Source organism: Eubalaena glacialis, chromosome 10 (assembly GCF_028564815.1).
Source record: "Eubalaena glacialis isolate mEubGla1 chromosome 10, mEubGla1.1.hap2.+ XY, whole genome shotgun sequence".
NCBI lineage: Eukaryota > Metazoa > Chordata > Mammalia > Artiodactyla > Balaenidae > Eubalaena > Eubalaena glacialis.
Window position 1 is genome coordinate 41,333,855 of NC_083725.1, and position 27,088 is coordinate 41,360,942.

The following is a 27,088-nucleotide window of genomic DNA, read 5'->3' on the forward strand; positions in this document are numbered from 1 at the left end:
AAGAAGAACCATATACAAAAAGTGATTGATCTATTTTTAAAATATCTTTTAAAAATTTCCTTCTCTCTCCCTCTTTCTAATAATTTGTTGTGGAATCTCGGTCATTTTTCATGTAGATCTTCTGACAGTCTAGATTTTGCTGATTGCACTGAGTTTTAATAGTTCTCTGTCCTCTACTTACAGATGCTATTTCTTTTCAGAGACGATCTTATTCCAAAAAAAAAAAAAGGTTTTTTTTGCCTCATGCACTTTTAATTGGGTTGGAAGATTACAGAATTCTAGAACAACATTCTTTTGATGCTAAGTAACAGAGAACTGCATAATCCCTTAGAATTGTCCTTCAAATTCCTCTTTACTAGGTCAGCGATCACCTACTGTCTCTGAAAGGTGAGCTCTGTGAAACAGAAATGGTGGAGCTAAGTTTTAATAAGAGAAAAAGTGATAAGCAGAGGTCAGGGATGACGGAGAAGTGGGGATGGGTAAGTGGGAGGCTGATCGATGGCCCATAAAGAAACATGGGGTGGGAAACAACGTGAGGTTACCGCACGGAAGAGATCAGAAGTGAAACCTGGTTTACTTTACCAGGTTATTTTTAACGCCAACTGCAGAATATTAGTGGTTTCATAAGACCTTTTGGGGGGGGGGTGACCTTCAGTATTAGGGCAGGGTGGAAGCTTCGTGAGAAAGGTCGGGATAGACTGGACAACCTAAGGAGGTCAAACGATCAATACAACCCAATCTCCCCAATCGCGGAGTCCACACAGTGTAACCCAGCCGGGCGGAAGGTAGCGGGGACCCACCAGAGCCACGCCCCTCCCGGCGTCCGTCTCTGCGCTTGCGTCACTTCTGGCCCTGGGCGATTCGCATCCGGGTCAGAGTGAGCCTCTTGCTCTCCGAGTGTGTTACTGGTGGAGGTGTCGCGCTGTCCGCGTTCTCTCTTCCCAGTGTGATCGAGCCGCAGTGCCTGCCGGCGAGGAGTACCCGCTGCCTCGAGCAGAGAAGGACGAGGAGGGGACCTGGGAGCGGGCAGCGGCCGGGCTGGGCCGCTCTGGGGCGGGCTGGCGACTTTGCTCCTTCGCTTGCTGCTGTCTCTGGGAACCGGGTGCCAGCACTGAGGAGTCTTCAGCTGACAGCAAGCCCCTTCCCCGGCTCCCCTGCCCGCCCTGCCGGGGAGGGCGGAAGATGCCGGTGAAGAAGAAGAGAAAATCTCCTGGGGTGGCAGCGGCAGTAGCGGAAGACGGAGGCCTCAAAAAGTGTAAAATCTCCAGGTACCACCTTCCCCTACCCTTCAGTCTTACCTCCTCTGCTGCAGGGCTAGAGAAGAAGGAGGCGGGCCGGGTCTCCGGGGCTCGGGCTGGGGAGAGGTGAACCCCCTCTGATAAACCTAGGTGGGAGGCGCGGAAGCGCGCGAGTCTGCGCTCGGCTCCGCCTCATGTTCGGTTTGCGTGCTCTGGCGCCCGCAAAGGGACTCGGAGAGTCGCCTCACGTTGAGCCTACGTGCCAGGGAGGGTGGGGAAACAGGAATGCGTACGCAAATTGCCCTCTTTCCCGTTACCCCCTACTCCCTTAATCCCTTCCCCCGCCTTCCTTCCAGACCTAGAAGTGAGTACAGATCCGTGCAAGGGTCACTTCTAGAATTTCTTTGTAGAGTGTGAAGAAAGGAACAGAGCACGAGGAATTTTGACCTGACAACTGCCATGGGAATGGTAGAAAAAAAGCTCCTTATGCTGTAATTGGCCTCCAAATTTAGTATTTGGAGTGATCTAACCCGGACCATCCCAGCAGGAGCCCCATTTTCTGGAAGTATAGCGCCTCCACCTGAGCCAAGTCCCTGTGTGCGGAGTTGGAAAGGCCCTGCGTGCGTTTTGTGTTTCAGCCATCAGGATGCTGTTAGCTCTCAATATAAATATTAATAATTTGAGAGCTGTTGTACTCTGTATTCTCTTGGAGAAGAAGAAAAGGCAGAGCTGTAGTTGTATAGCTCTTTGATCCCCTTGTAGCGTGTCATTAAGGCATTAAAGCAACGATGTATGCTGCAAAACATCATTGTAATTTAGGTGTGAGAAGTGAGTTTTTAAAATTCCCTTTTAGGGTGTCTTGACTGTATTAGTGGTTGGCACTTAATGTAACAACTTCAGATGCTACCATTTAAAGTAGCCAGCATTATAAAGAAGAGATAATGATAGAACTATCCTTAAAGAGAGGTCTGCTTAAAATGTGAGGTAGGTGACTTCTTTAGTCTGCATTATCCTTTTTGTAATTGGTTGAATTTTTTTCCTCATTACTGTGTTTGGCAAAAGAGCCCAAGGGTATTTCTTGGACTATTACTGTGAAAGATACTGCTGTTTTATTATACCTCTTGATAACTCATACTAGAATTTGACATAGTTACTCCATTAGCTCATATTTTTTTGAAACATGCAAATTAGTTTTTTGTTACATTAACTTGTAGTAATCTTAATTGTATAATGTATCAAAATTATTTAAATTAAGCACATTAAAACTGCTGAGCAGTCAGTATTATTAGAACTCAGGTGATACTTTGCTCTATCAACTTAAAATTTTAAATATGGCACCCTTATTTTATATTACATTATTCAGTTGCAGAAGTTATAGCATTCCTAAGTCACTGTGGTAGTGTGGAACCTTGAGAAAAGGTTCTCTGTTCATTAAATCCTCAAGGCTTTGGCCCAATTATTTGAACTGGTATTATCTGTTAGGGTTTTTTTTTTTCTTTTTAATCTGTGGAATCTAATTATAGCCTTAAGTCCTATATTATCTTTTGTCTTTAAAATATTGATTTAAGCTTGGTAGATGATAAATAAACAACTTTTAATATATAATATTATTCTGAAATATTGATTCACTGAGTATCAAAATATACTTTGTAAGATTTGTTTTCAAATTATACACATATATAATTTCCATACAAATCAGCAGAAGAATCACTGTGAAGATTTATACCCAACTACCAGTCCTGGATTGAGACCATTAGGTTGAACTTCTGTGTGGTCTTTTGAAATCTGGGGGAAATAATTTTAGTGATATTTTTGGAATTTGATAGTGAGCAAAGTAGCATTTGGGTTTTGTTAGAAATTTTTATATATAGATTACTGTTTCAAATTGCAAATATTTAACAATTCCAATTTTTCCCTATAACACCAACTGTAAAAAAATAAAAATACTTTGGTTTGAATTGAAGTAGTTCATATTGAACTTAGCTTTTCACTAAAAGTTGAGACTTGTTAAAATTCTTAGGCATTTGTGTGTTTTCTAAGCTATTGCAGATCCCAACCCCCTGCTAGACTAATAAGTGGAGAGGAACATTTTTCAAGCAAGAAGTGCCTGGCTTGGTTTTATGAGTATGCAGGTAATGAAATTAATATAAGAAGATAACAGTCACATGCTTTAAAACGTTCTTTTTGGTTTATTCATTTAACAAATTATTTATTGCAGGCCTGCTATGTGTTAGTCCTTTGTGCTGAGATCAGGGTCAAGACAGAGGATTATGGTTAGGCTAAGAATTTGGTGCCCTTTCAGGCTGATATTTCTTTAAATATATAATTCAGTATATGTTTAATGGGAGGGGTGAAACTCATTTACTGTTAGTAAAATTTGTAAACAGATTCACTTATTGGTTTATATCCATTGGCTACAGTAGAGTTGGTGTTCTGGAAAACACAAAGTATGTAATAAAACATTTTATACTTTATATTTGTTTTTCTTTTCAGTTTTCTTTTGAAATTTTTCTGAACCATAAACTGACATTTTCTGAAACTTTTGGGAGACATAGTAAAAGATTTAAAACTCAGGTATATCATTACATGACAGATTTATCCTTTAATATAATTGCTATTTATTTAACCATTCATTTCTCCTGGAGATGCAATAATAAACAGACTGATATTGGTACAGTGTACTAAATGCTGTATTAGGAAGATGCACTGTGAAAGTTCATAGGAGAAATGTATAATCCAGCCTTGGAAGTTTCAGGGAAAGCTTCTTGAAGAAGCTAATTTAAACTACAGTAAATCCTGTAAGTGGTGAATGAAAAACTCTAGGCCTAGGGTGAAACTGTAGTTCAGAGGTAAAAGTCAAAGCCTGGGATGAGGCCAAAGAGTTAAGCAAATATATGAAAAATAACACTTGTTTTCCATTTATTATTAACTTCTTCATAAACATATATGAAATTTTTTTCCCTTAGAATGATTTAGTTCTTTTGGAATTATTGGTTTTAAAGCTTTTTTTTTTTTTTTCCTTCCTCCCTTTTGTTTCCTTTCTTTTACCTGCCTCCCTGGTTGGGTTTTTTGTTTTGTTTTGTTTTTCCCCTTTTATCACTATCATTCTCAGAGTGTTTGTTTAGAATAAAAGTGTATATGCAGTCATTGTCTTGTACTTATTGCTAATCAAGTTAAGGTCTCAAGAGTACTTCGAACTTAAGGTTAAGGTTTAGGCTAACTGTATGGAAAATAAGACTATTTTGGAGGACAGTAACTTCACTGTTGGGATCCACTGAGCGATCCCAAAAGTATAATTTAAAAATTGTTTAGTAACAGAACAGATTCTTTCTAGACCAGAAAAACTGCTATTACTGGCATCCCAAGACAACCACTAACCCAAATTAAATAGAGGGAATTCATTTTCTTTTGACCTCCATTTAAAATGTTGACCCAGTATTCAAAATGCCAGTTTTACTGGTATGTATGATAATGATACAGAATCAAAAGGTCAGTCATCTTATTTTGCCTGTAAAGGGTACTAGATACCATAAAATTAGTCAATTTTTTTTCTTTCATGCTTGCTTGTTTTACTTCTCGTAGGGACTTTCCTGGGTAGCATAAGATTTGATTTAAACATTTATTTCCCATACAAGCGCTTTTTAATGGCCAGCAAAATAATTGCTATCTTTATTACAGAAATTGTGCTAATTATATAATTTTCTCCTATGACCGTTCTGTTAAGTAGGTGGTGTTATCCTTATTTTCTAGACGAGAAAACTGAGGCTTAGATTAAGTGATTTGACCAAGATCATACAGTGACGAGAACCTGGATTCAAACTCAGGTCATTCTGACCATAGAGCCTATGCTTTACTACTGTCTTATTTTAAAATATGTACATGGCAGCTAGTTTTTCTTTTACAAAGAAAATATTAGTAAGTGTACTTTAGGTTAACTTATCTTCTGTCCTTCACTGAATGATGCATATTTATTGAGCACTTGTAGGTCAGGCACTGTGCTAAGTGCTGGGAATATAGTGGTAAACAAATCAGACAAGATCCCTGCCCTTGCGGGACTTGCCTTCTAGCAGGGAAGACAGACAGTGAATAAGTTAAGTAGGTAAGATAATTACAGATTGTGGAGGATTATAAAAGTAATAAATATGGTATGATGCAGGGATAGAAAGTAGAAAGTTGGGATGGACTTTCAAATAAGGTGAATAGGGAAGGCCTCTCTAGAGATTACTTTGGTCAGAGACCTAATTGATAAGGAGGTGCCAGTTGTTTGCCAAATAAACAGTAACTGGGATGTCCCTGTTTAAAATGGAGACAATAATTGTGCCTACTGAGATAATATACGTTAAGAAAGCACTTAGCGCTGTACCTGGTTAAATATAGTCAGAACCCAGTAAGTGTCAGCTATTATTAAAAGAGTAATAGTATTGCAGCATCAGATTAACTGGTTGTATATTTTCACAATACTGTTCCAAAATTAACAGTATAGTTCCTAGGTAGTTTATGTTGAAGGTACTGTGTCATTTCATTGAGCAGATTTTTTTTTTTTCCCCCCCGAGCATCTGCTATGGCTGGCATTGTTTTAGACCCTGCAGGTATACCTGGGAACATTTCTTTATGGTTATTAAAACATCAGAAAATTGATTTTTTTTTTAAGTTTTAAAAATGTTTTACCACAAATCTTGTTTATATATTATAGGTCATGTGTGATAGCCTGATAGTTTTGCCCTTTCATAACACGTCTCATCTTGAGTGCTATTTACATCAGCAAGGACTCAGTAATATATTGGGCTTGTTACTGAACAAAAACATAGAAGGTGAAAAGGCACATTTAAGGTCTTATAAAGAATCAGAAAAAAGGTGGGATAGAATTGCATAATCCTAATAAGTAACCAGCTGGTAGAGTGAACTAAATCATTTTCATAAATTCTTAAATTGAGTGGAAGCCTATATTGTGCCTGAAAAAGTCAGTTAAATTCCACTCCAGAGGTTTTACCCTGGGAGTAGTTTTATTGAAGAGTTTGTTTCAAGAAGTATAATTGATGTTATGCATTCTGGGGAAAAGAACATTAGTATAGACCTTGTTTTAGGTTTAGATTGTTGCTATCATTATTTGCATTGCTTTGTGAAAGTCACTTGTCATTTACAGAAGGGTCTTATATCTATCTTATATATCTCCATATAACATAATTTGATTCTTATCAAATTTTAATCACTAATCTCCCATTTTCTAGGGAGGCTATATTTTATGACAGTAACTGATATTTCTTGACATGACTTTCTCTTCTAACTACTAATGATGGCAGCTTTGAGGGCAAGTCTGCTTTCTTGTTGCATTAGAAAGTTTAGAATATATTTCCATCATGCCTTAAGAAAAAAACTTTTCTTCCATTAAATTTTTTATCTGATTTTTACTTTCATCCAAACCACATATAAGGATTCATATTCAGTATTTTTTAACACCTTAATTGTATATGTGTGCTTTTAAAATTACATAATTAACACATTCTCATTAAAAAAACCCTCCAAATATATATTAGGAAGTGAAAGTTTCCTGTAATTACCACCCCTTCACCTTTTAACACCTCACTGCATAAATAAGTGCAATGCTTATTTAAACCAGAAAATTTTTAAAAAGGTTTTGGTTTCAGACCATGTTGTGAACGTCATCTTAACAGCCTGGACCTCATCTGAGATAGTAAGAGTTTAACTGGTCACATATTGGATGGTTACATTCTTCTATTAAGAAAAACCATAGGACATTGGCTTCATGTTGTGCTTGTGAACTAATGGTGGTGATATAAAATGCCACCTGAGCAACCTTGGTCTAGTCGATGACTTACAAAGCTGGAGTATTTTTAGTCCTTAAGAAAGGAAAACAAGTTTCTCTTAGCTACTTTAACAATAATATTTGAAGACTGTATTTTCTTTCAAAACGAGGTGTGGTAAACATTTCTATCATATTTTATATTTTAAAATTTGTTTTACCTTCCTCATTATATTAGTTTCAGGTGTACAACATAATGATATATGTATATATCGCAAAATGATCACCACCTGTCACTACACATAGTCACAAATTTTGTTTTCTTGTGATGAGAGCTTTTATGATTCACTCTCTTAGCTACTTTCAAATACGCAAAACAGTATTATTAACTATAGTCATCCTGCTCTATGTTACATCCCCAGGACTTACTAAGTTTGGAAGTTTGTACCTTTTGACCACCTTCACCCATTTTGCCCACCCCTGCCTCTGGCAACCACCAGTCTGTTCTCTGTATTTGAGTTTGGGGGGGAGGAAGGGGGTTGGTAGATTTCTTATGCAAGTGAGCTCATATGGTGTTTGCCTTTCTCTGTCTGACTTGTTTCACTTAGCAAAATGCCCTCAAGGTCCATTCATGTTGTCACAAATTTGTTTTACTCTTATCAAGTCAAAAAAGAGACCTAGCAATGATGTAATTACTATATGGGAATCTGATAACGTAAAAAATATGAGAATTGGTGAACTGACTTATATTTACTGTTACTAAGGAGAAAAATATAAGAAAAATGTCCTTAATTTTTGGACTAATGATAGACATAGCTAATTGAGGGATTAAGCATTTATTTCTACATTAAGATGACATAATGCTTATGCTTTACTGTCTATTTTAAGACCAAGTAAGTAAGGAAAATATCTCATTCTGGAATCTGAATGTTGTAATTTCCTTACATCATTATTTTCATAATATATCTTAAAACTAGTAAATTTTATTTGGGTATATTTCAGAAGGTTAATGAGTGACCTTCTGTTCTAGTAAGAAGCAGATACTCTCCTCTGTTTACTGTCTTGAATTGTGGGTTGGTACTGGCACAGTCTAGTAGAATAAGAAGCTCAAACCTTCTTGTGCTTCTTTATTAATGCACTGTGAAAAATTTTATTCAGAGGAGGTTCTCAGTAAATGCATTTTTAATGGATAGGTTCAAGTTATTGTACAAGCTAGAGACTGATATTAACGTTGCTTTGTTTTCTATTTCCTTAATTATATTTTATAATGTGGTGTTCAAAGAGTATTTCAAAATTAAAAAATTTTTAATCTGGTGACAAGTATTTATACTTTATCAAAGGTATGTCAAAATTCAAATTCAGTTATTCACAAAAAATGTTATGGTGTATTCATAGATGCCTTTAACACAGTGGCTTATGTTTTATGTTGATATTAAATTATAACAATAAAATATATAAATTATTTTTGTCTTTGAAGGTCCTGATGAAGTTGTAGGGCCAGAAGGAATGGAAAAATTTTGTGAAGACATTGGTGTTGAACCTGAAAATGTATGTTTTATTTCTAAGTAGAATGGAATACAAGTGGGGTATAGCATATTCATAAATTTCTAAAAATTGGAACACTTTAATTTTATAAGAAGATTTTGTTTCTTCATGAATATTGTAGATTTTCATGTAGGTTTTTTTAAATGTATTTAAATTGGGCACGTGTTCTCTTTCTTGATACAAATGTGATTTGTAATAGAGTAAGAGAGATTCTACCTTCAGAAATTGTTAGAACTTTTTGCTTTTAAGAAATTGGCCCATCTAAATTTCTTTACAGTTAATAATTCCAGAGATTGTACACTTTAATAGTTAAAGGATGGAAATAGTTTTATAAAAATGCTCTCCATGATAAATATAGACATGATTATCTCTATGCTGACTTTTCCCCTATCCTTTATGTTCTGTTCTTTCCAGATTATTATGTTAGTTTTAGCGTGGAAATTGGAGGCTGAAAGCATGGGATTTTTTACCAAGGAAGAATGGTTAAAGGGGATGACTTCATTACAGTAAGAAATTTTTTTAAAAAACAAATTTGATGGCCTATTTGAAGATCTTAATTGATATTTTGTGCTTCGTAGTTTTTGGGGAGTAAGGTTTCACCTTAAATTAATCAGATTGGTTTGATCTAGAACAATCAGTTTAGGATTGACAAAATTTATATTATGGTCTTTGGCAAAATGAACTGTTACTCCAGTTTTCATATTCCCTAAGAAAGAACCTAAGAACAGTTCTATTAAAACTCATTGACTCTCTTGATGGGTGAATTAGAGATTCATGATCAAAGTTATTTACTCACGGGATGTTTGAGTGATAAGGGATTTCCTTCTCAGAATGTAGAATTCTGCTACATGAGGAGTTTGTTCTTGGGCAGTCCTAAGCTCTGGGGCCTCCTCTCTCTTCAGTTTTATACTTGACTTAAAAAAGAAATTTGATATAAAAAATAAGAATGTCTGTATGTGTATAACTGAGTCACTTTGCTGTACAGCAGAGATTGGCACAACATTGTAAATCAACTATACTTCAATGCAAAAAAATTAAAAAAAAAAGAAATCTGAAGAGAGTTACATGACACTTTTATTATTTCTTTTTTGCCAAATGAATCTCATAAATACAAAAGTAGAAATATTGTTTGGCTCCTGTGCAACCATTAGCCATTTTATAGTTGTATACTTTCAGTTTAGGATGCTGCCTTGGGACACTTTTATAAGTTATAAAATTGCTTCTTTATAAAAATAATTTGATTTTGGCTTTCCAGAGTAAAGTGTGCTTAATTTCAGAGTCAGTTAGTAATTGTGTATTAATTTTATATTATGTCATGTTCCTGATGTTCATGCAGGAAGTTATTAATAATCAACATTCTAAAATAGTTAGAGCAAGCATAAATTTATAATATTTTTGAGCCCCAAACTGGAGGTTAATTAGCCATGTGATTTCCTGTTGTGATTATGCTTTTATTAACACACTTAACTGTTCTTTACTCCTTGTTTGCCTATCCTTAAATTTCAAAATCCTTGGTTATTTTTTTTAAGTGTATTTGTTCATATGAAACTAAAATATTTATATTTGGATTTTCAGTGTCTAATGTTTTGTAATTCTCCTTTTTAACCAGCATTAACATTTAGATATTTTGTGTGTGTGTGTGTATGTGTGTGTGCGTGTATATATATATGTGTGTGTGTGTGTGTGTATGTATACACATACAAACACATATGAATATGTATATATATTTGTTTAATGTAAAAATCTTTGCTCATATGAACCAAATCATAGTTCCTAGAATAGAACATAAAATCAACCCTCTCACTTTTATTACTTATAAGTGAGATGAAGAGTCTGAGACTCAGAGAGGTGAAGAAAATTTTTGCCAAAGTTTACATAGTTCTTAGTGGCAGAGCTAGGACGTAGAATTTAAATTTCCTGATTACCAGTCTACCATACTGTACTTCCTATTGCATCATCCCTTTATGTATATTCCTTTGTTACATTCTTTATAAAATAGAAGGCCATTATTAACTTTTAAAATCATAGTATTTATAACCAAGGCTGCCGTTCATCTAGGTGTCATAACATGCCAAATTAAAATAATGTTGATTCTGAAATTCTTTGAGCTATTTCTCACCATTTAATTAGCTTTATAGAGAAAGATAAAATATACAAGATTATGCAAAGAATATAAACTAATTTCATGTAGCTCAGTCTGTTTTATTAAAATTTATATCAGTTGCATGGCTTGTCAATTGTAAGACATTTTATTTGGCATTACAACTGCTTTATGTACTCTTCCTACTGCTTTTTTGTCTATTGCTTTTTAAAATATCTCAGCTAACAACTGTTTGTATATTTTTAAACCAAAAGTTTCTAATTATTTATGTTTTTGAATTACTTGATATAATATAAAGAGCCTCTGTATAACAGAAATATGTAAACACGAAGTGTTTCTAGTATTTACTTTTGAATAATTAGCATATGGCCTTGGGTATATGCTAGGGAAATTGATGAACCCATGAACATGTTGTTTATTAGCGTATCTTTCCAATAGGAAGTTCACAGGCTTTACAAAATAAAAGCGATATTTAGGACTTAAAATTGACCCAGAGGTTTCTGTTTCATTCATTTATTATCCCCTGCACATCTGCTTAGAACTCTATAGTGTATATCTTTGAAGCTACTAAAATTAGACAAGCACTCTTGACTGGGAAAATAGTTATTTTTTTTTTTACCCCCAATGATCTAGATTGCTTTGTTGAAGTACAGAGTATCTTCTCTTAATTGGCTAAGTCTTATTACTCCCTGAATCTTCTTGTAAAGAACTTGCTAGGAATAAAATAGTTTAAAATGTAAACCAATAGAGACAAAAGAATCTATAAAACTTGTTTTTTTAAAAATGTGTAGTCGTCTAGTATACTTGGTTTTATATAATCATTATAAAATGTAAAATTTCACAGACTTGATTCCTTTTATAGATTTTTCATATTTTTAGGATTTAATTTAATCTGGACATAGTTATTTGATGGTTCCTAAATCATCTTAATGTAGTTATCAATTGTTTCAAATTAATTAATTTTAACACGTAGAAAACTTTAAGTAGAGCTCTGCTAAAGAATAGAAACAGTCTGGTAGTTCAAACATATATTATGGTCAAGAATAGGGGACTGTCATAATCATGGTTAATTATAATCTGTAATTGTATAATACTTAACAGTTTTCAGAATACTTTTTTTTTTACATTTATTTATTTTAAAGCTGTTATTCATACAGACTTTTTACAACTGAATTGTCCTCTTTTGTGTGAAAGAATTTATGGGTATGAATTTGTATATAATTGGACTAGAATGACCATTTTTTTAAGTTTCGGAGATGTAATTGCCATATCCTTTCCAGATACTTTGCTCTATTTCGTTTTCATCATTGTTTAATAATAGTCAAATTTCCCTTCAAGTTAGATTTAATTTAGGAGGTATTTAAACACCTATTTTATCTAAAGTACTGTGCCGCTTACTGATGATCACAATGAGGCATGGGACACAGCTCTGCCCCTTAGTTACATTTCAGTAGGGTGGGAAAGGCATTACTGCAACCATACTGTAACCATAGGCATACTGTAACCATAAATCCAGGTGGGATGGGACAAGTAATGAAAGCACAGCTGCTAAGGAGGTTAATTCCAGCTGAGTAGACGGGAAAGTCTTTACTGTAGGTGTGGCATTTGAACTGGACCTTGAAGAATGATTAGGATTTTGATGGTTGAGGGCATAGGAAAATGTTGTTTCAAGAAGAAATTGTGAGCAGAGCCTTGAGAAAAGAAAACATATGTCTAGTTTGCTAGAATCGAAAGGTACATAAAGAAAATTGACAGAGTAGTTTTAAACTCCAGATAGTTGGGATAATGGCTACATTATGCAGGGCTTTGACTAATATGTTGAGAGAGTTTAAACCATATGTTTTAGCTTGGGAAGCCATCAGAGATTTTTGAGCATAGGAATCATCAAAGATTTTGGGGATAGTTTTCAATAGAGGAGGTTTTTTTTTTTTAGGTCATAGACTCTTTTGAGAACCTTAGGAAAACTGTGGACCTTATCCCCATTAAGATGCACATCTGTAGAGGCAAGATTCCAAGGATACTTGAAAATTTTATTCTGGCATACCTTACTGGAGCGGATAACTTTTCTCATACCTACTAGCTGAAAGTTTGTTGTTGGAGCATCTACCATGCTGTTAGAGAAAATTGTGGGCATATATCTTTAACAAGAGTGTACTTGATTATGATAATGAAAAAAAGAGCCAAAAGAATAGCATCTGACAAGGATGGTAGTAACTAAGCTGTCTGCCAGTAGACTACAAGTTGTACACCTTCTGGTCTCCATATTGAGCCCTGTACTTTGAAGATTATAGGCTTAACTGGCTTCACTTTCTTTAGGAGAGAGGAATGGGGAACATTTGTACAATTTTTTTGGTGGGAGTAGAAGAGTTGAATAGATTGGATGCTGTGGTGTCTGTGGTGTATGACTATCATTCACTTAGTATTTTGGGCCCAAGTACTAATTGCCATTGGCATTCTTCCCCTTTGCTCTCCTCAAGAGTCATCAAAACAATTTCAAAATGCCCCCGCTCCACATTTCCAAATACCCCCCAGAGATGGATTAATTGTATTGTTCGGGTCCATACACCTGGTTCAGAGAAAGTTCTAGTCTATGGCCATACCACTCTCAATGCACCCAATCTCGTCAGAGAAAGTTCTAAATCCATAACTTGGTTAATAAAATTCTTCCTGTTATACATCAGTGTGTCATGGCATTCTTATTGACTTAATAATTAAGGAAGATAACCTCACTTAGATCTAATATATAAATGAAAATTTTTTCTCATTTTAAAGGTCTTAAATGTAGCAGAAATTCAGAAGCCTCTCTTGTTAATCAGATGTTTAACAATATTCAGGAAATTAATTCCCAAGACTTTATGTTGAAATTTAAACCCATTTCACTGATTCTAACAGCAGTGACCTTGGAGACTGCTGTCATATTGTGCCAGTGTTCCCTAAAATCTGTGTGGTTTTATTTGATTGTTATTTTAAAAAGTGCTATTCTTACTTTCCATGCTACACTAGTCAAGTATGCTTTTCTTTTTAGTTCAGGGGAAACAGTCTTTCTAAACTTGCCAAGTTAAAAGGTATCAACATTATTAACTCTTGTGAGTCTTTTGGGGCTAGATTAAATATTAAGAATTGTGTTTAACTGCTTGGGCATGATTACTGGTTTTGCTGGGTCTGGTCACGGTCTTTATGATGTTGGTAATACGGAAGTTCGTGCTCTTATTTTTTTCACTCTTCTCCAAGAAGAAAACATTAATTGTCAGTTCTATTAAATTATTTCTCAACTGAAAGATGTAGATAAACGATTATAATGATAAGAAATAGTTTGGAGAGAGCCACCAATGTGAAGATGATTTTTTAGCCATTTGCCTCAAAAGGAGCCTATCAAGCTAAGAACTGTGCTACGCATTTAATACATGATTCTCATTTAATCTTACGGTTGTCTCTTACTGTTTTTGTGGTTTTAAAATGGGAAACAGATTGGTAAAGGTTAAGTAACTTGCCTAAAGCCACATGACTGGAAGGTGGAGAAATTGGAATTTTAACTGGTCTCTATTTGACTTGAAACTTCGTTCTTTATCTTTTTCTTAAGCTTGTTGAGATCATATACTAAGTAATATTGTTGCTTTATGTACCTATGGAATGTAAAATATTTGGGAAGGATTTTAATCTCTTGGATTCTTATCTCCTTGAGAGACTTGTCAGTCACTACTTATACACTTTACAATTTTGTTTGAACTACAGTTTTCCACTAACCTTTCCCCAGGTAGGAATTTTGAAGCTTCTTGTAATGAAATTAATATATCATCTACTTTGTGGTTTATTATTTAACAAATAATTTTGTTAAATAATACTTTTATTTAACAAATAATTTTGGAATGCTTCTATATGCCAGGCCCCATGTTAATATGGAACGAGGATGATTTTCCAACTCTGGTGGTAGTGAGAGAAATAACTTTTGAAAGTAGGGAGGTATCCTTTAACTTGTTTGTCTTCCTGAATTGCAAGTCTGTTAAGATTCTGCATGAGATTTTGTGTGAAAATGTGAGTCACATCACTAAAAAAAATGTGAAAAGCACTGCTTCAGGAAGCTACAAAGATTTAGAGAAAATGAGGCCCCTACCTAAAATATAGATCATCATGGGGAAGGGAGTACATGTAACTAGTTACTTTAGTACTAGTACCTTCTGAACTTTCTCAGTTGATAACTCTGGAGATATTGAAGACTTCATTTCCTAATTTTCAAACAGTTTAATAGTAGCATATAATCTGAGAATTTGTTTCTTTTGTGTATTCTTCTGGTAGAAGTTAACTGCATTTTCAACTTTCATTAAAACTTTTTCATATAATGAAGAATTTTTGTACTAATAGAAGCCATTTATTGAAATAGTAAGTAATAAATTTGTAATAAATGGTAAGAATAAATTTTTCTTGTTTCTGCATGAAACATTTTGTGCACTTGTTCATATGCAAGGAACTAGGCCCCAGACAAATTAGATGATTAACTTACCCAAATTTTGATTTCTGTTTCTGGCAGTTATGGCATCCTAAATGTGCAAACAAACCATTTCCCATGTTAAACAGTTAAATGTCGGATAAAATATTAAAGCATCTTTTAAAAAACACACCTGGACTTGACTGTAAATTAAGGAAAATAATCAGAGGCCAGAATTTATAAGAGATGGTGATTCCATAGGGATCTACGGAGCTGGCATTTACCCTGAGGATACCTACCTATTCTCAGTCACCTAGGATCTGGCCATTTATCTGTGTGTGTTGGGAACTGGAGACAAATTGCAACGAGAATCAGATCAAAACCTCCTACATTTAGTCATTGATGCCAAACCTACCCAGTAGATGGAGACTTGATTGCTAGGGCTTGGTTCTGCATATACAGTTGGAGGCAGAGGGCTTCTGGTTGAGAGAATACCTAATTAAAAGCTCTTTGTGGGGAGTCCAGTGGCCTAGTGGTTAGAATTCCGGGCTTTCACTGCTGTGGCCCGGGTTCAGTCCCTGGTGGGGAACTGAGAACCCACAAGCCGCGCGGCATGGCTCTTCATCAGATTTAGGCACAATCCAGAAATGTATTTTGGAATTGTCCCAGGTAATCAGTACTCCCATTTGTTTCGTGGAAGCAATTCTTCTGTACAGGAAAGCATTTTAAACAGAAGCCTCAATTTCTGCAGAAAAAATTTCAGTGATCATTAACAATCGGAAATCACTAAACAAGTTGGGAAACAGATCTTAAACTTTAAAATAAGACTTTAAGGCTAGTATTTTGAATAATTATAATCTCAGTATAAAATAACTACATTTAATGTGTTTTAAAAGAAAAAAGGAATGGTCTCAGATGATCAGATTTCAGATAATTACATTTCTAAAAGTGAAATATATAAAAGATTTAAAACTCAATAGGTGAGCTGCAAAGGAGATAGATGTAAATAAAATAGGAATCAGTGACCTACAATATCTGAGGAAAATATGGAAGAGGTTAAGAGCTATAGTGGATAAATTTTTTTTTACTGTTAAGTTTTGAGAGTTTTCTCTATATTCTAGATTTAATTCCTTCATTGAATATGTGGTTTGCAAATATTTTCTCCCCCTCTGTAGCTTGTGTTTTCATTCTCTTACAAGGACTTCTGCAGAACAAAAGTTTGAAATTTTGTTGATGTCCAGTTTATCAGTTTTTCCTTTTTATGTGTTTTTGGTGTCAAGTCTAAGAATTCTTTGCCTAGCTCTAGATCCCGAGAATTTTTTCTTACTTTTTTTCTAGAAGGTTTATATTTTTACATTTTACTTTTAAATCAGTAATACATTTTGAGTTTATTTCTTTAAAAAGTATGAGGCTTAGATTTTGGTTTATTTCTTTACCTGTGGATGTCCACTTGCACCAGTACCATTTGTTGAGAAAGCTCTTTCTCCTATTGAATTGCTTTACACTTTTGTCAAAAATCATTTGGGTATATTTGTGTGGTCTGTTTCTAGCTTCTCTCTTCTGTTCTGTTGATCTTCTTCCACTACCACACAGTGTGGATTACTTTAGCTACATACTAAGTCTTGAAGTCAGGTAGACTGATTCATCTTTTTTCATTTTTTAGCTACTACAGTTTCTTTGCTTTTCCAAAAATTTTAGAATAATCTTCTGTATTTACAAAAAAATCTTACTGAGGTTCTTGTTAAACTGAATGTGAATTTCAGAAGAATTACATCTTTACTTTTTCGACTTTTCCGATTCGTGGAAGATAGATATGTCGACATTTATTTAAGTGTTTGGTTTCTTTCATCAGTCTTGTGTCAAACATACGTCCTGTACATGTTTTGCAAGAATTAAACCTAAATATTTCATCTTTATTTTGACCACTGTAAGTGGTATTGTATGTTTAATTTTAGCATCCACATGCTCATTATTAATATATAGAAATATAATTGATTTTTGTATGTCCTGTGACCTTGCTGAACTCACTTTTTCTAAGATTCTTTTGTGTGTATTCCTTGTGTTTTCCACAGACAGTTATGTCATATGATTATGACGTGAAATAGGGACAGTTTTATTTCTTTTCTGGTCTGTATGCCCTGTATTTCCTTTCCTTGAAATATTGCATTGGCTAGAACTTCTACTACTGTGTTGAATAAGTGTGAGTGCGGACATCCTTTTTTGGCTCCCCATGTTGAGGTAAAAACGTCAGTCTTTCACCATTAAGTACTTTTTCTGGTAGGTTGTTTGTAGGTGCTCTTTATTAAGTTGCGGGAGTTCTCCTCTATTTCTGTTTTTCTGTGAGTTTTAACATGGATAGATATTAAATATTTTAAATATTTTTTCTGAGTTAAATCATATAATCATGTAATTTTTCTTTTTTTAGCCTATGAATGTGATTACATTGATTTTTGAGTACTGAATCAATCTTGCATACCTGGAATAAATCCCACTTGATCATGGTGTATAATTATTTTTATATACTTCTTAATTCTACTTGCTAATATTTTATTACAGCTTCATGAGAGATATTGGTCTGTAATTTTGTTTTCTTTCTTTTTCTTATTTATTGAGGTACAATTGACATATAACATTATATTAGTTTCAGGTGTACAACATAATGATTCAATATTTGTATATATTGCAAAATGATCACCACAATAAGTCTAGTTAATATTCATCGGTATACATAGCTATAAATTTTTTTTTCTTGTGATGATTTATTTTAAAAACTGTCTTTTTCTGGTTTTGCTGTTAAGGTGATACTGGCTTTATAAAATGAATCGGGAAGTTTTTCCTTATACTTTATTTTTTGAAGGAGGCTGTAGAATTGGTCTTCAAAGATTGGTGGAATTCTCCAGTGAAACCACCTGAGCCTGTAGATGTCTTTTATAGATGTTTTTAACTTTTGAATTCAGTTTATTAATTATTTAATAATTACATACTCAAATATTTAATATTTTGAGTGTTGTATTTTTTTTGTTTTTAAGGAATTGGTCCATTTCATCTTAAGTTGTCAAATTTATATCCTTTTGATATCTGCAGGTCTGTAATGATATCCTTTGTTTCATTCCTGATGTTGGTAATCTTTGTCTTCTTTTTTTTCTTTGTCATTCTTGCTAGAGACTTGTCAATTTTATTGATCTTTTCCAAAGAATCACATCTTTGTTTCATTGATTTTTTTCTCTAGAAAAGATTCCAAAGGTAGGAGCTTAGATTATTGATTGAGACTTTTTCTCTTTTCTGATGCTTATATTTAGTGCTATAAATTTCCCTGTCAGCACTGCTTTGTGTCTCACAAAATTTGATATGTTTTTTCATTTTCATTCAGTTCAGTATATTTTTTGGTTTCCATTGAGACTTGCTCTCACCCATGGATTATTTAGGAATTGGCTGTTTAGTTTCTAAGTGTTATTTCTAGTTGGGTTTCATTGTGGTCAGAGGACATATTCTGTGTGATTTCAATTCTTTTATACTGTCAAGGTTTGTTTATGGCTCAGGATTGAAAAGAATAAGTATTTTGTTGCCATTGAATAGAATGTTCTATTAATGTCAATTAGATCCTGTTGATTGATGGTGCTGTTGAATTCTTCTATACGTCTGCTGATGTTCTGTGTTCTCTCAATTGCTGAGAGAGAGGTGTGGAAATCTGTAACTATAATTGTGAATTTGTTTATTTCCCCTTTCAGTTCTATAAGTTTTTGTCTCGCATATTTTGCAGCTCCATTGTCTGGTGCATACATTTAGGATTGTTATGTCTTAATGGATTGACCTTTTGTCATTATGTAATGTTCCTCTCTATTCTGTTAATTTCTTTGCTCTGAAGTCTACATTAGCTGATATTAGTGTAGCCACCCCTCTTTTCTTTTGATTGTTTCTACAATATATCTTTTTCCATTCTTTTACTTTTCAATCTGCCTGTATTGTTATGTTTGAAGTCAGTTTCTTCTAAATAGAGTTAGGTTTTTTTTTTTGACCTACTCTGTCAATCTCTGTCTTATAATTGTTATATTTAGACTACTTATATTTAATGTAATTATTGATATATTAGGGTTTAAGTCTGCCCTGTATTTTATAATTCAAAAATTTGCATTTGGTTCTTTTTATATATTTCTTTCCTTAGACTTTGTATTTCTTTGCTGGTAGTTTCTATCTTTTCATTTGTTTTAATTTGTTCATGATTGCTTATTGAAGCCTTTTTATAATAGCTGCTTTAAAATCTGTGTCAGGTAATTCTAAACATCTCTATTATTTCAGTATTTGCATCTATTGATTGTCTTTTTCCTTTCTATTTGAGCTCTTGGTTCTTGCTATGGCAAGCAATTATTTTTTCTTCTCTATTGAAATCTGGAAGATTTGAGTATTATGTTATGAAACTGTGGATCTTATTTAAGCCTTCTGTTTTAGCTAGCTTCCTCTCATACCACTTCAGCAGGAAAAGTGAGGGCCACTACCTTATTACTTCCAGCCTATAGAAGTCGAAGTTCCTCACTCTGCATCTGTTGACATCTGAGGAGGGAAGTCCTCATTACTGTTAGCAGACAGGAGAGTTTTAGGTCCCACTAGGCCTCCACTGATACTTTCTTGTTCCCCAAAAAGTCTCTACTGGCACTACTAGGGTGGTGGCCTTGTTCCTGCAGTGATGGTGAAAGCCCTGACTCTTTATAAATCCTCCTCTGACACTACCTCAGGTCAGAGGAGGGTTGACTGCTTTTTACTAACTGGTGGGAGTGGAAGTTCATGTTCCCCATGTGGTTTCCACTGACACTGCAGAATTTGAGAGGGCAAACTCCTTATACTCTGGTGAGGGTAGACCCTTCAGGTCCCCATTCAATCTTTGCTGGCATTGGTGGGGTTTGAGCCAGTTTTTTCTTTGGTGTTTGACAGGAGAAGAGTGTTTCTTTCTAATGTTTTCTGTCTTGTTAGGCTGCTTACTTTTGACTAGCGGGAGAGCAGGGGTTTTTTTGTTTGTTTTGTTTTGTTTGTCTGCCCTCATTGGCATTTCCATTTTGCTGACTCCTTCATCTCCAAGGCAAAAAGAAAACCCAGGGAACATACTACTGTATTGTTTCTCAGATTCTTTCAGAGTCTTCTTATGTTTGTTTTATATATAATGTCTAGGGCTTTTAGTTGAGTTAGCAGGAGAGATAGGGAAGAGAACATTTACTTCATCTTCCTAGAAGCAGAAGTTATTTCTTGTATCTATTTTTTTAAAAAGCAAACCTTCCGCCCTCCTTCACTATCCCACTTTAGAGCTCTTTTCTCTGCTCCATTTTAGAACCAGACTCTTTGAAAGCAATTGTCTATGCTTATTTTCTCCAGTTTCTCTCTTCTCGTTCTCTCTTTTAAACCTATTCTAGCAAAACTTTTATCCCTGCGACTCCTCCGAAACCACTCTTGTTAAGGCATGATTTACAAGTGAATAATCAAACAATAATACTTACAAAACTGTGGCTGAAGCTAAAATTGTCCTTAGAGGGAGGTCTATAGTGTTAAATGTTATATTAAAAGAGAAAAAAAGCCTGAAACCAAATGAACTGGTATCTAATTTAAGAAGTTAGAAAAAGGATTAACCCAAAGAAAGCAGAAGAAAAGAGATAAAAAGATGTCCAGACCTTAGTAAAATAGAAAAAAGATACAATTGAGAGAATTAAATTATGGCAAGGTGATTAGGAAAAGCAAAGAAAAGGCAAAAATATATAAATATAATAGTCATATTAGAAAATATTATAAATATTTTAGTTGGCATATTTAAATAAAATTATATATGAAATAAATGATCAGAAAAGTATATAAATGACCAAAACTGATTCAAAAAGACATAGAAATTCTGAATGGTCTGATAGCCATTTAAAATGCTGATTTAGTAATTAAAAGGTTTTCCTTCCCTCAATGAAAAGGCCCAGGTGGATTTTCAGTTGCTGAGTTTGGACAAATCCTAATTCCAATGTTCAGTAAACTTTTTCAGAAAACAGAAGAAAGGGTACTATTCCTCATTTTGTTTTTTTGAAGCTTATGGTATAAGCTTGTTATAAAACTAGAAAAGAGAGTGTGAAAGAATAAAATTTACAAGCCAGTCTCACTTATGAACATAGCAAGATATCTAGCAATGTATAAAATAGGTAACATGACCAAGTTTGGCTTATTCTAAGAATGCAAGTGTTAAGTAACACTAGAAATGTATTCAGATATTTACACCTTAATAAAACAATAAGTTACTACACATCACATTGTTGATTTAGAATAGTGAAAGTCTTGGTTAAAGCTGAGAATGCTAGGTGTCTATGTCATGAGTACTAAAATTCAGTTTTGAGTGGAATACAGTTGGTCACAGTAGATGGCACAACTAATTTGATCGGAGGGAGTCAGATGATCTCAGAGAGCGCAAACTGTGAGCTAGGTTTTGATGAGTAATATTTTGTCAAAATGTTAGAAGGAACAGCATATCAAGTAGATAAAATAATGTGTGCTAAAGCATAGCTGTGACATTTGGGAATGGTAAGTGAAATTATAACTAGAGCACAGTTATATTTTAAGGATATTGGGCCCTGGCAGGAGATGAGACTGGAGATTTGTGCCAGTTGTGAAAGGCTTTGTCTGCCTTGCTTCTTCCTAAGTAGGGGAATATATCAACCCAGGGAGAGTCAGAAAGCCAGTAAATATTTTTGAACATTCCATCTCTTTAGCTTCTTATACTTCATGTCTTATCTTTAGAAATAACATGTATTACTTGTTTGCATTCTTTTGTATATGTGCCTTATGTGAAGTTAGGTGCTATCACTGATTTACTTTGATTTTTTGTTTACTAAAAATGTAGGAATTTGAGTTTATGACTGAATCACTAATGTATTTCCTCTGGGTTATATACTAAACTTGTAAAAGCAATCATGGCTAATCTCTTTCACCAAGCTGGTGCCTAAGAACTTCCCAGTGAAATTTGTATCAGAGGCCTGATTAATTTTATTTGTTCTGTCATCTTAACTTTATTTGTGGTAAAAGCACATTTTAGTACATCTCTTTTTATCAAATATTTGTGATTTTATTCGAGTTTTTGATGGAGTTGTGGTTGTTTTTTGTTTTTGTTTTTTTTAAAGAAAAGTTATTGGAGTGAACTTTCATTGATTGCCAGATTTTCTTTTTCTTTTATCCTTTTTCCTTTTTGTATTGCATTGGTAGATACAAGGCAATAGTTTGTTATTCTAAATTTGTGAATCAGAGAATTTTAAACCTAAATTAACTTCATAAATGTGCTCACTTTTTTCTTTAATGCATTCCTTCTAACCCCTAAAGATGCTTTTATTTAATTTTCTTAATTATGTAATATGTTTGATTTTTTTAATTTAAGGTGTGACTGCACAGAAAAGTTACAGAACAAATTTGACTTTTTGCGCTCACAGTTGAATGATATTTCTTCATTTAAGAATATCTACAGATATGCCTTTGATTTTGCAAGGGTAGGTGGAATTTCCATGTTTTCAATTTTAATATTTTTTTAATCTTGAAACCACACTTAGGAAAACTTTTTTACCTTTATTTTAGGATAAAGATCAGAGAAGCCTTGATATTGATACAGCTAAGTCTATGTTAGCTCTTCTCCTTGGGAGGACATGGCCACTGTTTTCAGTATTTTACCAGTACCTGGAGGTATGTATGTGTTTTTATTTTTAAAATAATATTTTAAAACTTAAGCTGATTGAAAATATACCTTTAATTGAAGAAAAACAAGTAGATTTTTTAATACTGTGCTTTTTAAAAATTCTGCTTAAGTGTTTGAAAATTTGTTAAAATGTGTACGTATCCGCTGTCATTTTTAGACATGAGTTCATGTTCATTAACATATTCTGTACATAAGTTATTTTTATTCCCTGCCTTGCAACCCAACCCCCCCCCCCACAAAAAAAGATAAAAAAGAAACCTTCAAGAAATATATTTTAGCACAGACATCCTTCACGTAAAATTAGTTTCTTGGGATTTTTGCAGGAGAGAATTTATGCTAGTGCACAAATCTCAAGCTTTCTAAATCAGGTTTCTCTCTGTTATACAGGGTATTAGGTTGAAAAAATCAATATAAGAGAACCAATTTTAGTATTAAAACTTAGGCTCAATCTAAAGAATTAGAATAAACTTTTATGTCCACAAATATGAGGATGTACTTAAATATAGTGATTACTGAGAAATGTATGCTGAATTTATGAAGAAAGTATTCTTTTAGAAGGTTTATCATAGCACCTCTGTATGTGGTGGTTTGAAGAAGATACTGTCCTGTTTTTCATTGCTTTCTTTAGTTTCCTATCTGTTTTTGTGCTTCTTTCTATTTTATGTTGTTTATTTTATTTTATTTATTTCATTTTATTTTTTTGTATACTTCTCACCGTTTCTTGAATACAGATACTTTCGCTTCAAAAATAATTTCTCATAAAGCTGGTTGTTTATCATAACAAGTTCTCCAGGTTAGTTTTGTTTAAAACTTGTGATAAGAGACAGTGGTACAAGAAGGTCTTATGTGAATGGGTTTTGTGCACACTTAAATCTTTAAGCCTAATAAAGTAGATTGGTTGATGGATGTTATCAATCTTCCTCATATTAGTAGTTTTGGGGCAATGATAAGTATAACTCTGTAAAAATATTCCCCTCTAAAAGGAGCTGAGAGAAGTAAATATTTTCAAATGCTTGTTATGTGGAGGGTGTTTGACATACATTATCTTTTTAAATCTTTATAACACCATTTTGAATTATGTTTTATCTCCACTTAGCCAATGAATAACTTTCCCAAGGTCACTCAAGTAGCAGAAGTGAGATTTGAACCCAAGTCTATACCCTTTCCATTGCCTGCAAAGATGCCAACTTCAAAACGTGCTAAACAGTAAATCTTACGTAAAGAAATGATTTAATGAGAAGCAGTAGGAGGGAATTTACTGTGTGTAGGAAACATTGTATAGCTTGATCTCATTGGTGATTACACAAGCATATACATTGGTAAAACTTTATTGAGTTTTACCCTTACTATTAGTGCCCTTGACGCTCGTGTTATTCCTCAAGAATGAAAGAAGGGGACTTCCCTGGCAGTCTAGCGGATAAGATCCATGCTTCCACTGCAGGGGTTGGAACCCTAGTGGGGGAACTAAGATCCCGCATGCCGTGCCCCCCACCAAAAAAAATAAAGAATGAAAGAAAAATAAAGGGAAAAATAAATTTGATGAAGCTGACATCTAAATGACCCTGAGGATTCTCTTAGAAACACAAATAATTAAAAGAGGAATAAATGTTTTAGGAAAGACTAAATCACAAAAAAAAGGTTATAACTGTATTTATTGAAGTCAAGTCCTAATAAATAGTGCTTGTTCTGTAATCCAAAATTTATGTCATTTCTACAGCAATCAAAGTATCGCGTTATGAACAAAGATCAGTGGTATAATGTGTTAGAATTCAGCAGAACAGTCCATGCCGATCTTAGTAACTATGATGAAGATGGTGCTTGTAAGTATAATATAATGTTTTCCTATGAAAGTAAAATTCTTAAAACTATTAAATGAGAACGTGGATTTGTATAGCATTACCATAAAGGATTTAAACTTCCTAACAATTTCTTATTTAATTGTGTGGGAAGTGTGGAGGAGGCAGGTGTACAAGGTAGAGAACTTAGATTGAGCAACATGATAAAATCTGTGCTGGTAAATGAAATATTTTCGGTTACTTGGTAGCTAAATTTAGAATATAATTTCTGCAGCTAGAAGCTAAAATTCTGCTATATTCCTGCCTTTCCTGGCATTTTCCTATGAAAGAAAAGTACAGTCATGATTTTAAAAATAGGAAAGCAAAACCTCAGCTACAATAGCAGAAGCTTTAAAATTAATATCGTAATAGCCATTCACAATATGGCAAATGATGTCAAAGTAACTTCCCTCAGAAATTATTGAGTAAACAGGAAATGAAATATTTACAATTTTTTAATCCTTCAAATTAAAATATCTGTCCATCCCCTTCAGTGGAAAATCCAGAATGCCATAAAATAGAACTTTGAAGTAACGATAAATTATTTAGATAAGCCAAACGAATTCTCACGGTAAATTAAGTTTTTATTTCCCACCACCAGTTTGGTTGCATATGTTGTTTTAATGTGGTGAAGGGTTACATAGAAAAGATACATTCCTATAAATGTAAACTGAAATGGTGGACTTATTTTTGTGACACTGAAGAAACAAAATACTGAAGAAGGGATAACTTTATTTCTCTCTATATATATTGTGTCTTCCCCCTACAAAATGGTATAAAATTTAATATTTTTAGAAATAATACCCTACAGCAGTAAACTGGCAGCCCAAGGACTATGTCTGGCCTACAAATGTGTATTTTCATGTGCATTTGAGTCAACATTATAACTGAGACATTTTGTATAAAAATACAGCTTATGGATTTGCTTGAAAAGTTAGAAAATCTAACAAAACTGTTCCTGTGTTCTTTTATAGGAATTAGGCTGGAATCAAGTAGTGGCTTATGTTGGACTTGCGTTCCGGTGTGCTGGTCCACAGTATGCCAACAACTAGGTTGCTTTTCAGTTGCCATTTATTATTATGCTGGTCTGCTGTTTTTCTTACAGTAGAGAAATATGTCTATCAAAAGCAAGAGAAAAAGTGACACCACCAGAGGGTTGTGTGCTTTAAGAAGAATAGGGCAAGCATATTTCTTTGTGGCAATGAGTTTTCCTACATTTACAAAAAATAAACAATGAGCTTATTTAAACTACCTATCTGACTTTTGTAAGTAAATGAATTTGAACCCCCGGCGTTATAAAAATATCTTTTTACAATAGTTCTTAATTTTTTTTTAAAATTTATTTATTTATTTATGGCTGCGTTGGGTCTTCGTTTCTGTGCGAGGGCTTTCTCTAGTTGCGGCAAGCGGGGGCCTCTCTTCATCGCGGTGCGCGGGCCTCTCATTATCACGGCCTCTCTTGTTGCGGAGCACAGGCTCCAGACGCGCAGGCTCAGTAATTGCGGCTCACAGGCCCAGTTGCTCTGCGGCATGTGGGATCTTCCCAGACCAGGGCTCTAACCCGTGTCCCCTGCATTGGCAGGCAGATTCTCAACCACTGCGCCACCAGGGAAGCCCTACAATAGTTCTTAAGTCAGGTATTTGTTAGGTACTTGCTTTGTGTTCAGATTTATACTAGGTCCTATTACTGGAACAATATGTAAGTCTCTAATATGGCCACACCTTCAATAAACTTACAAACTTGTTGGTGAGGTAACAGAAATACTACGTTAAACACTTTTCAGATTGTTTAATAATTAAATGGCAGAAAGCTGTGGGCAGTTAGAAAAAGGGAGAGGTTAATATTGACTTAGTATTAGAGAGTTCATGAAACAAATCTTGAGAAGGAGGTTTCTACAAATATCTATTGTGGAAAGTCCCTTATGTCAAAAAAAAAAAAAAGGCTAAGAAAGCACTCATTAAGTAGAATAGGGAGGCTGAAAGGAAACCACCTGGAGAAGGGAAGGGTCAGTTCCCTATCGTCACCACAGAGTTTGTGGGGAGTTTGTTTTATAGTTGGAGAGATGTGTTCCCTGAACTCTAATAAAATTGCTCCTTTTATTTCTAGGGCCTGTTCTTCTTGATGAATTTGTCGAGTGGCAGAAAGTTCGTCAAACGTCATAGCAAGAACTATTGTGAAGAAAATGCAAACCTTTAGATCCTTACGTGTGTACAAGCTAATGAGACGAAGAAAAAAAAAAAAACCAAAGGGGTGCATTTTCACTCATATGAAAGACTTCTCATAGTACTTTTTTTTCCTTTTTTTTAAAGGAAGTTTTCTTGTTACATGTTATGGGCATTGAGCCACACCTCTTCCAAGACTGAATATTGAAGTTTTTGTTTTGAGTTATGTTTATAACATTTATTTCAGAACAATAAAGATTCAGATTTGTGACAAAGGCCTTAAAGTGAAGATGTCCCTTGAGTGTCAGAGTGGTATTTATTTTTGT

General features: G+C 34.2%; 1 protein-coding gene across 5 annotated transcripts; it reads left to right on the forward strand.

Annotated features, from left to right (window-relative positions):
* The first annotated feature begins 860 nt into the window (after positions 1 to 860).
* Positions 861 to 27,046, forward strand: DCUN1D5 (defective in cullin neddylation 1 domain containing 5). Of its 5 annotated transcripts, XM_061202625.1 has the most exons (8): positions 861 to 1,268; positions 3,279 to 3,370; positions 8,477 to 8,547; positions 8,959 to 9,050; positions 22,453 to 22,561; positions 22,647 to 22,751; positions 24,482 to 24,584; positions 26,707 to 27,046. In XM_061202625.1, the coding sequence occupies exons 1-8, from the start codon at positions 1,183 to 1,185 to the stop codon at positions 26,760 to 26,762; spliced, it is 714 nt and encodes a 237-aa protein (XP_061058608.1). In that variant the 5' UTR covers positions 861 to 1,182; the 3' UTR covers positions 26,763 to 27,046. The 5 variants fall into 5 exon arrangements, with proteins under 5 accessions (XP_061058608.1, XP_061058609.1, XP_061058611.1 ...); XM_061202626.1 differs by lacking the exon at positions 24,482 to 24,584; XM_061202627.1 differs by lacking the exon at positions 3,279 to 3,370 and having other exon boundaries at positions 1,181 to 1,268.
* Positions 27,047 to 27,088: the final 42 nt, after the last annotated feature.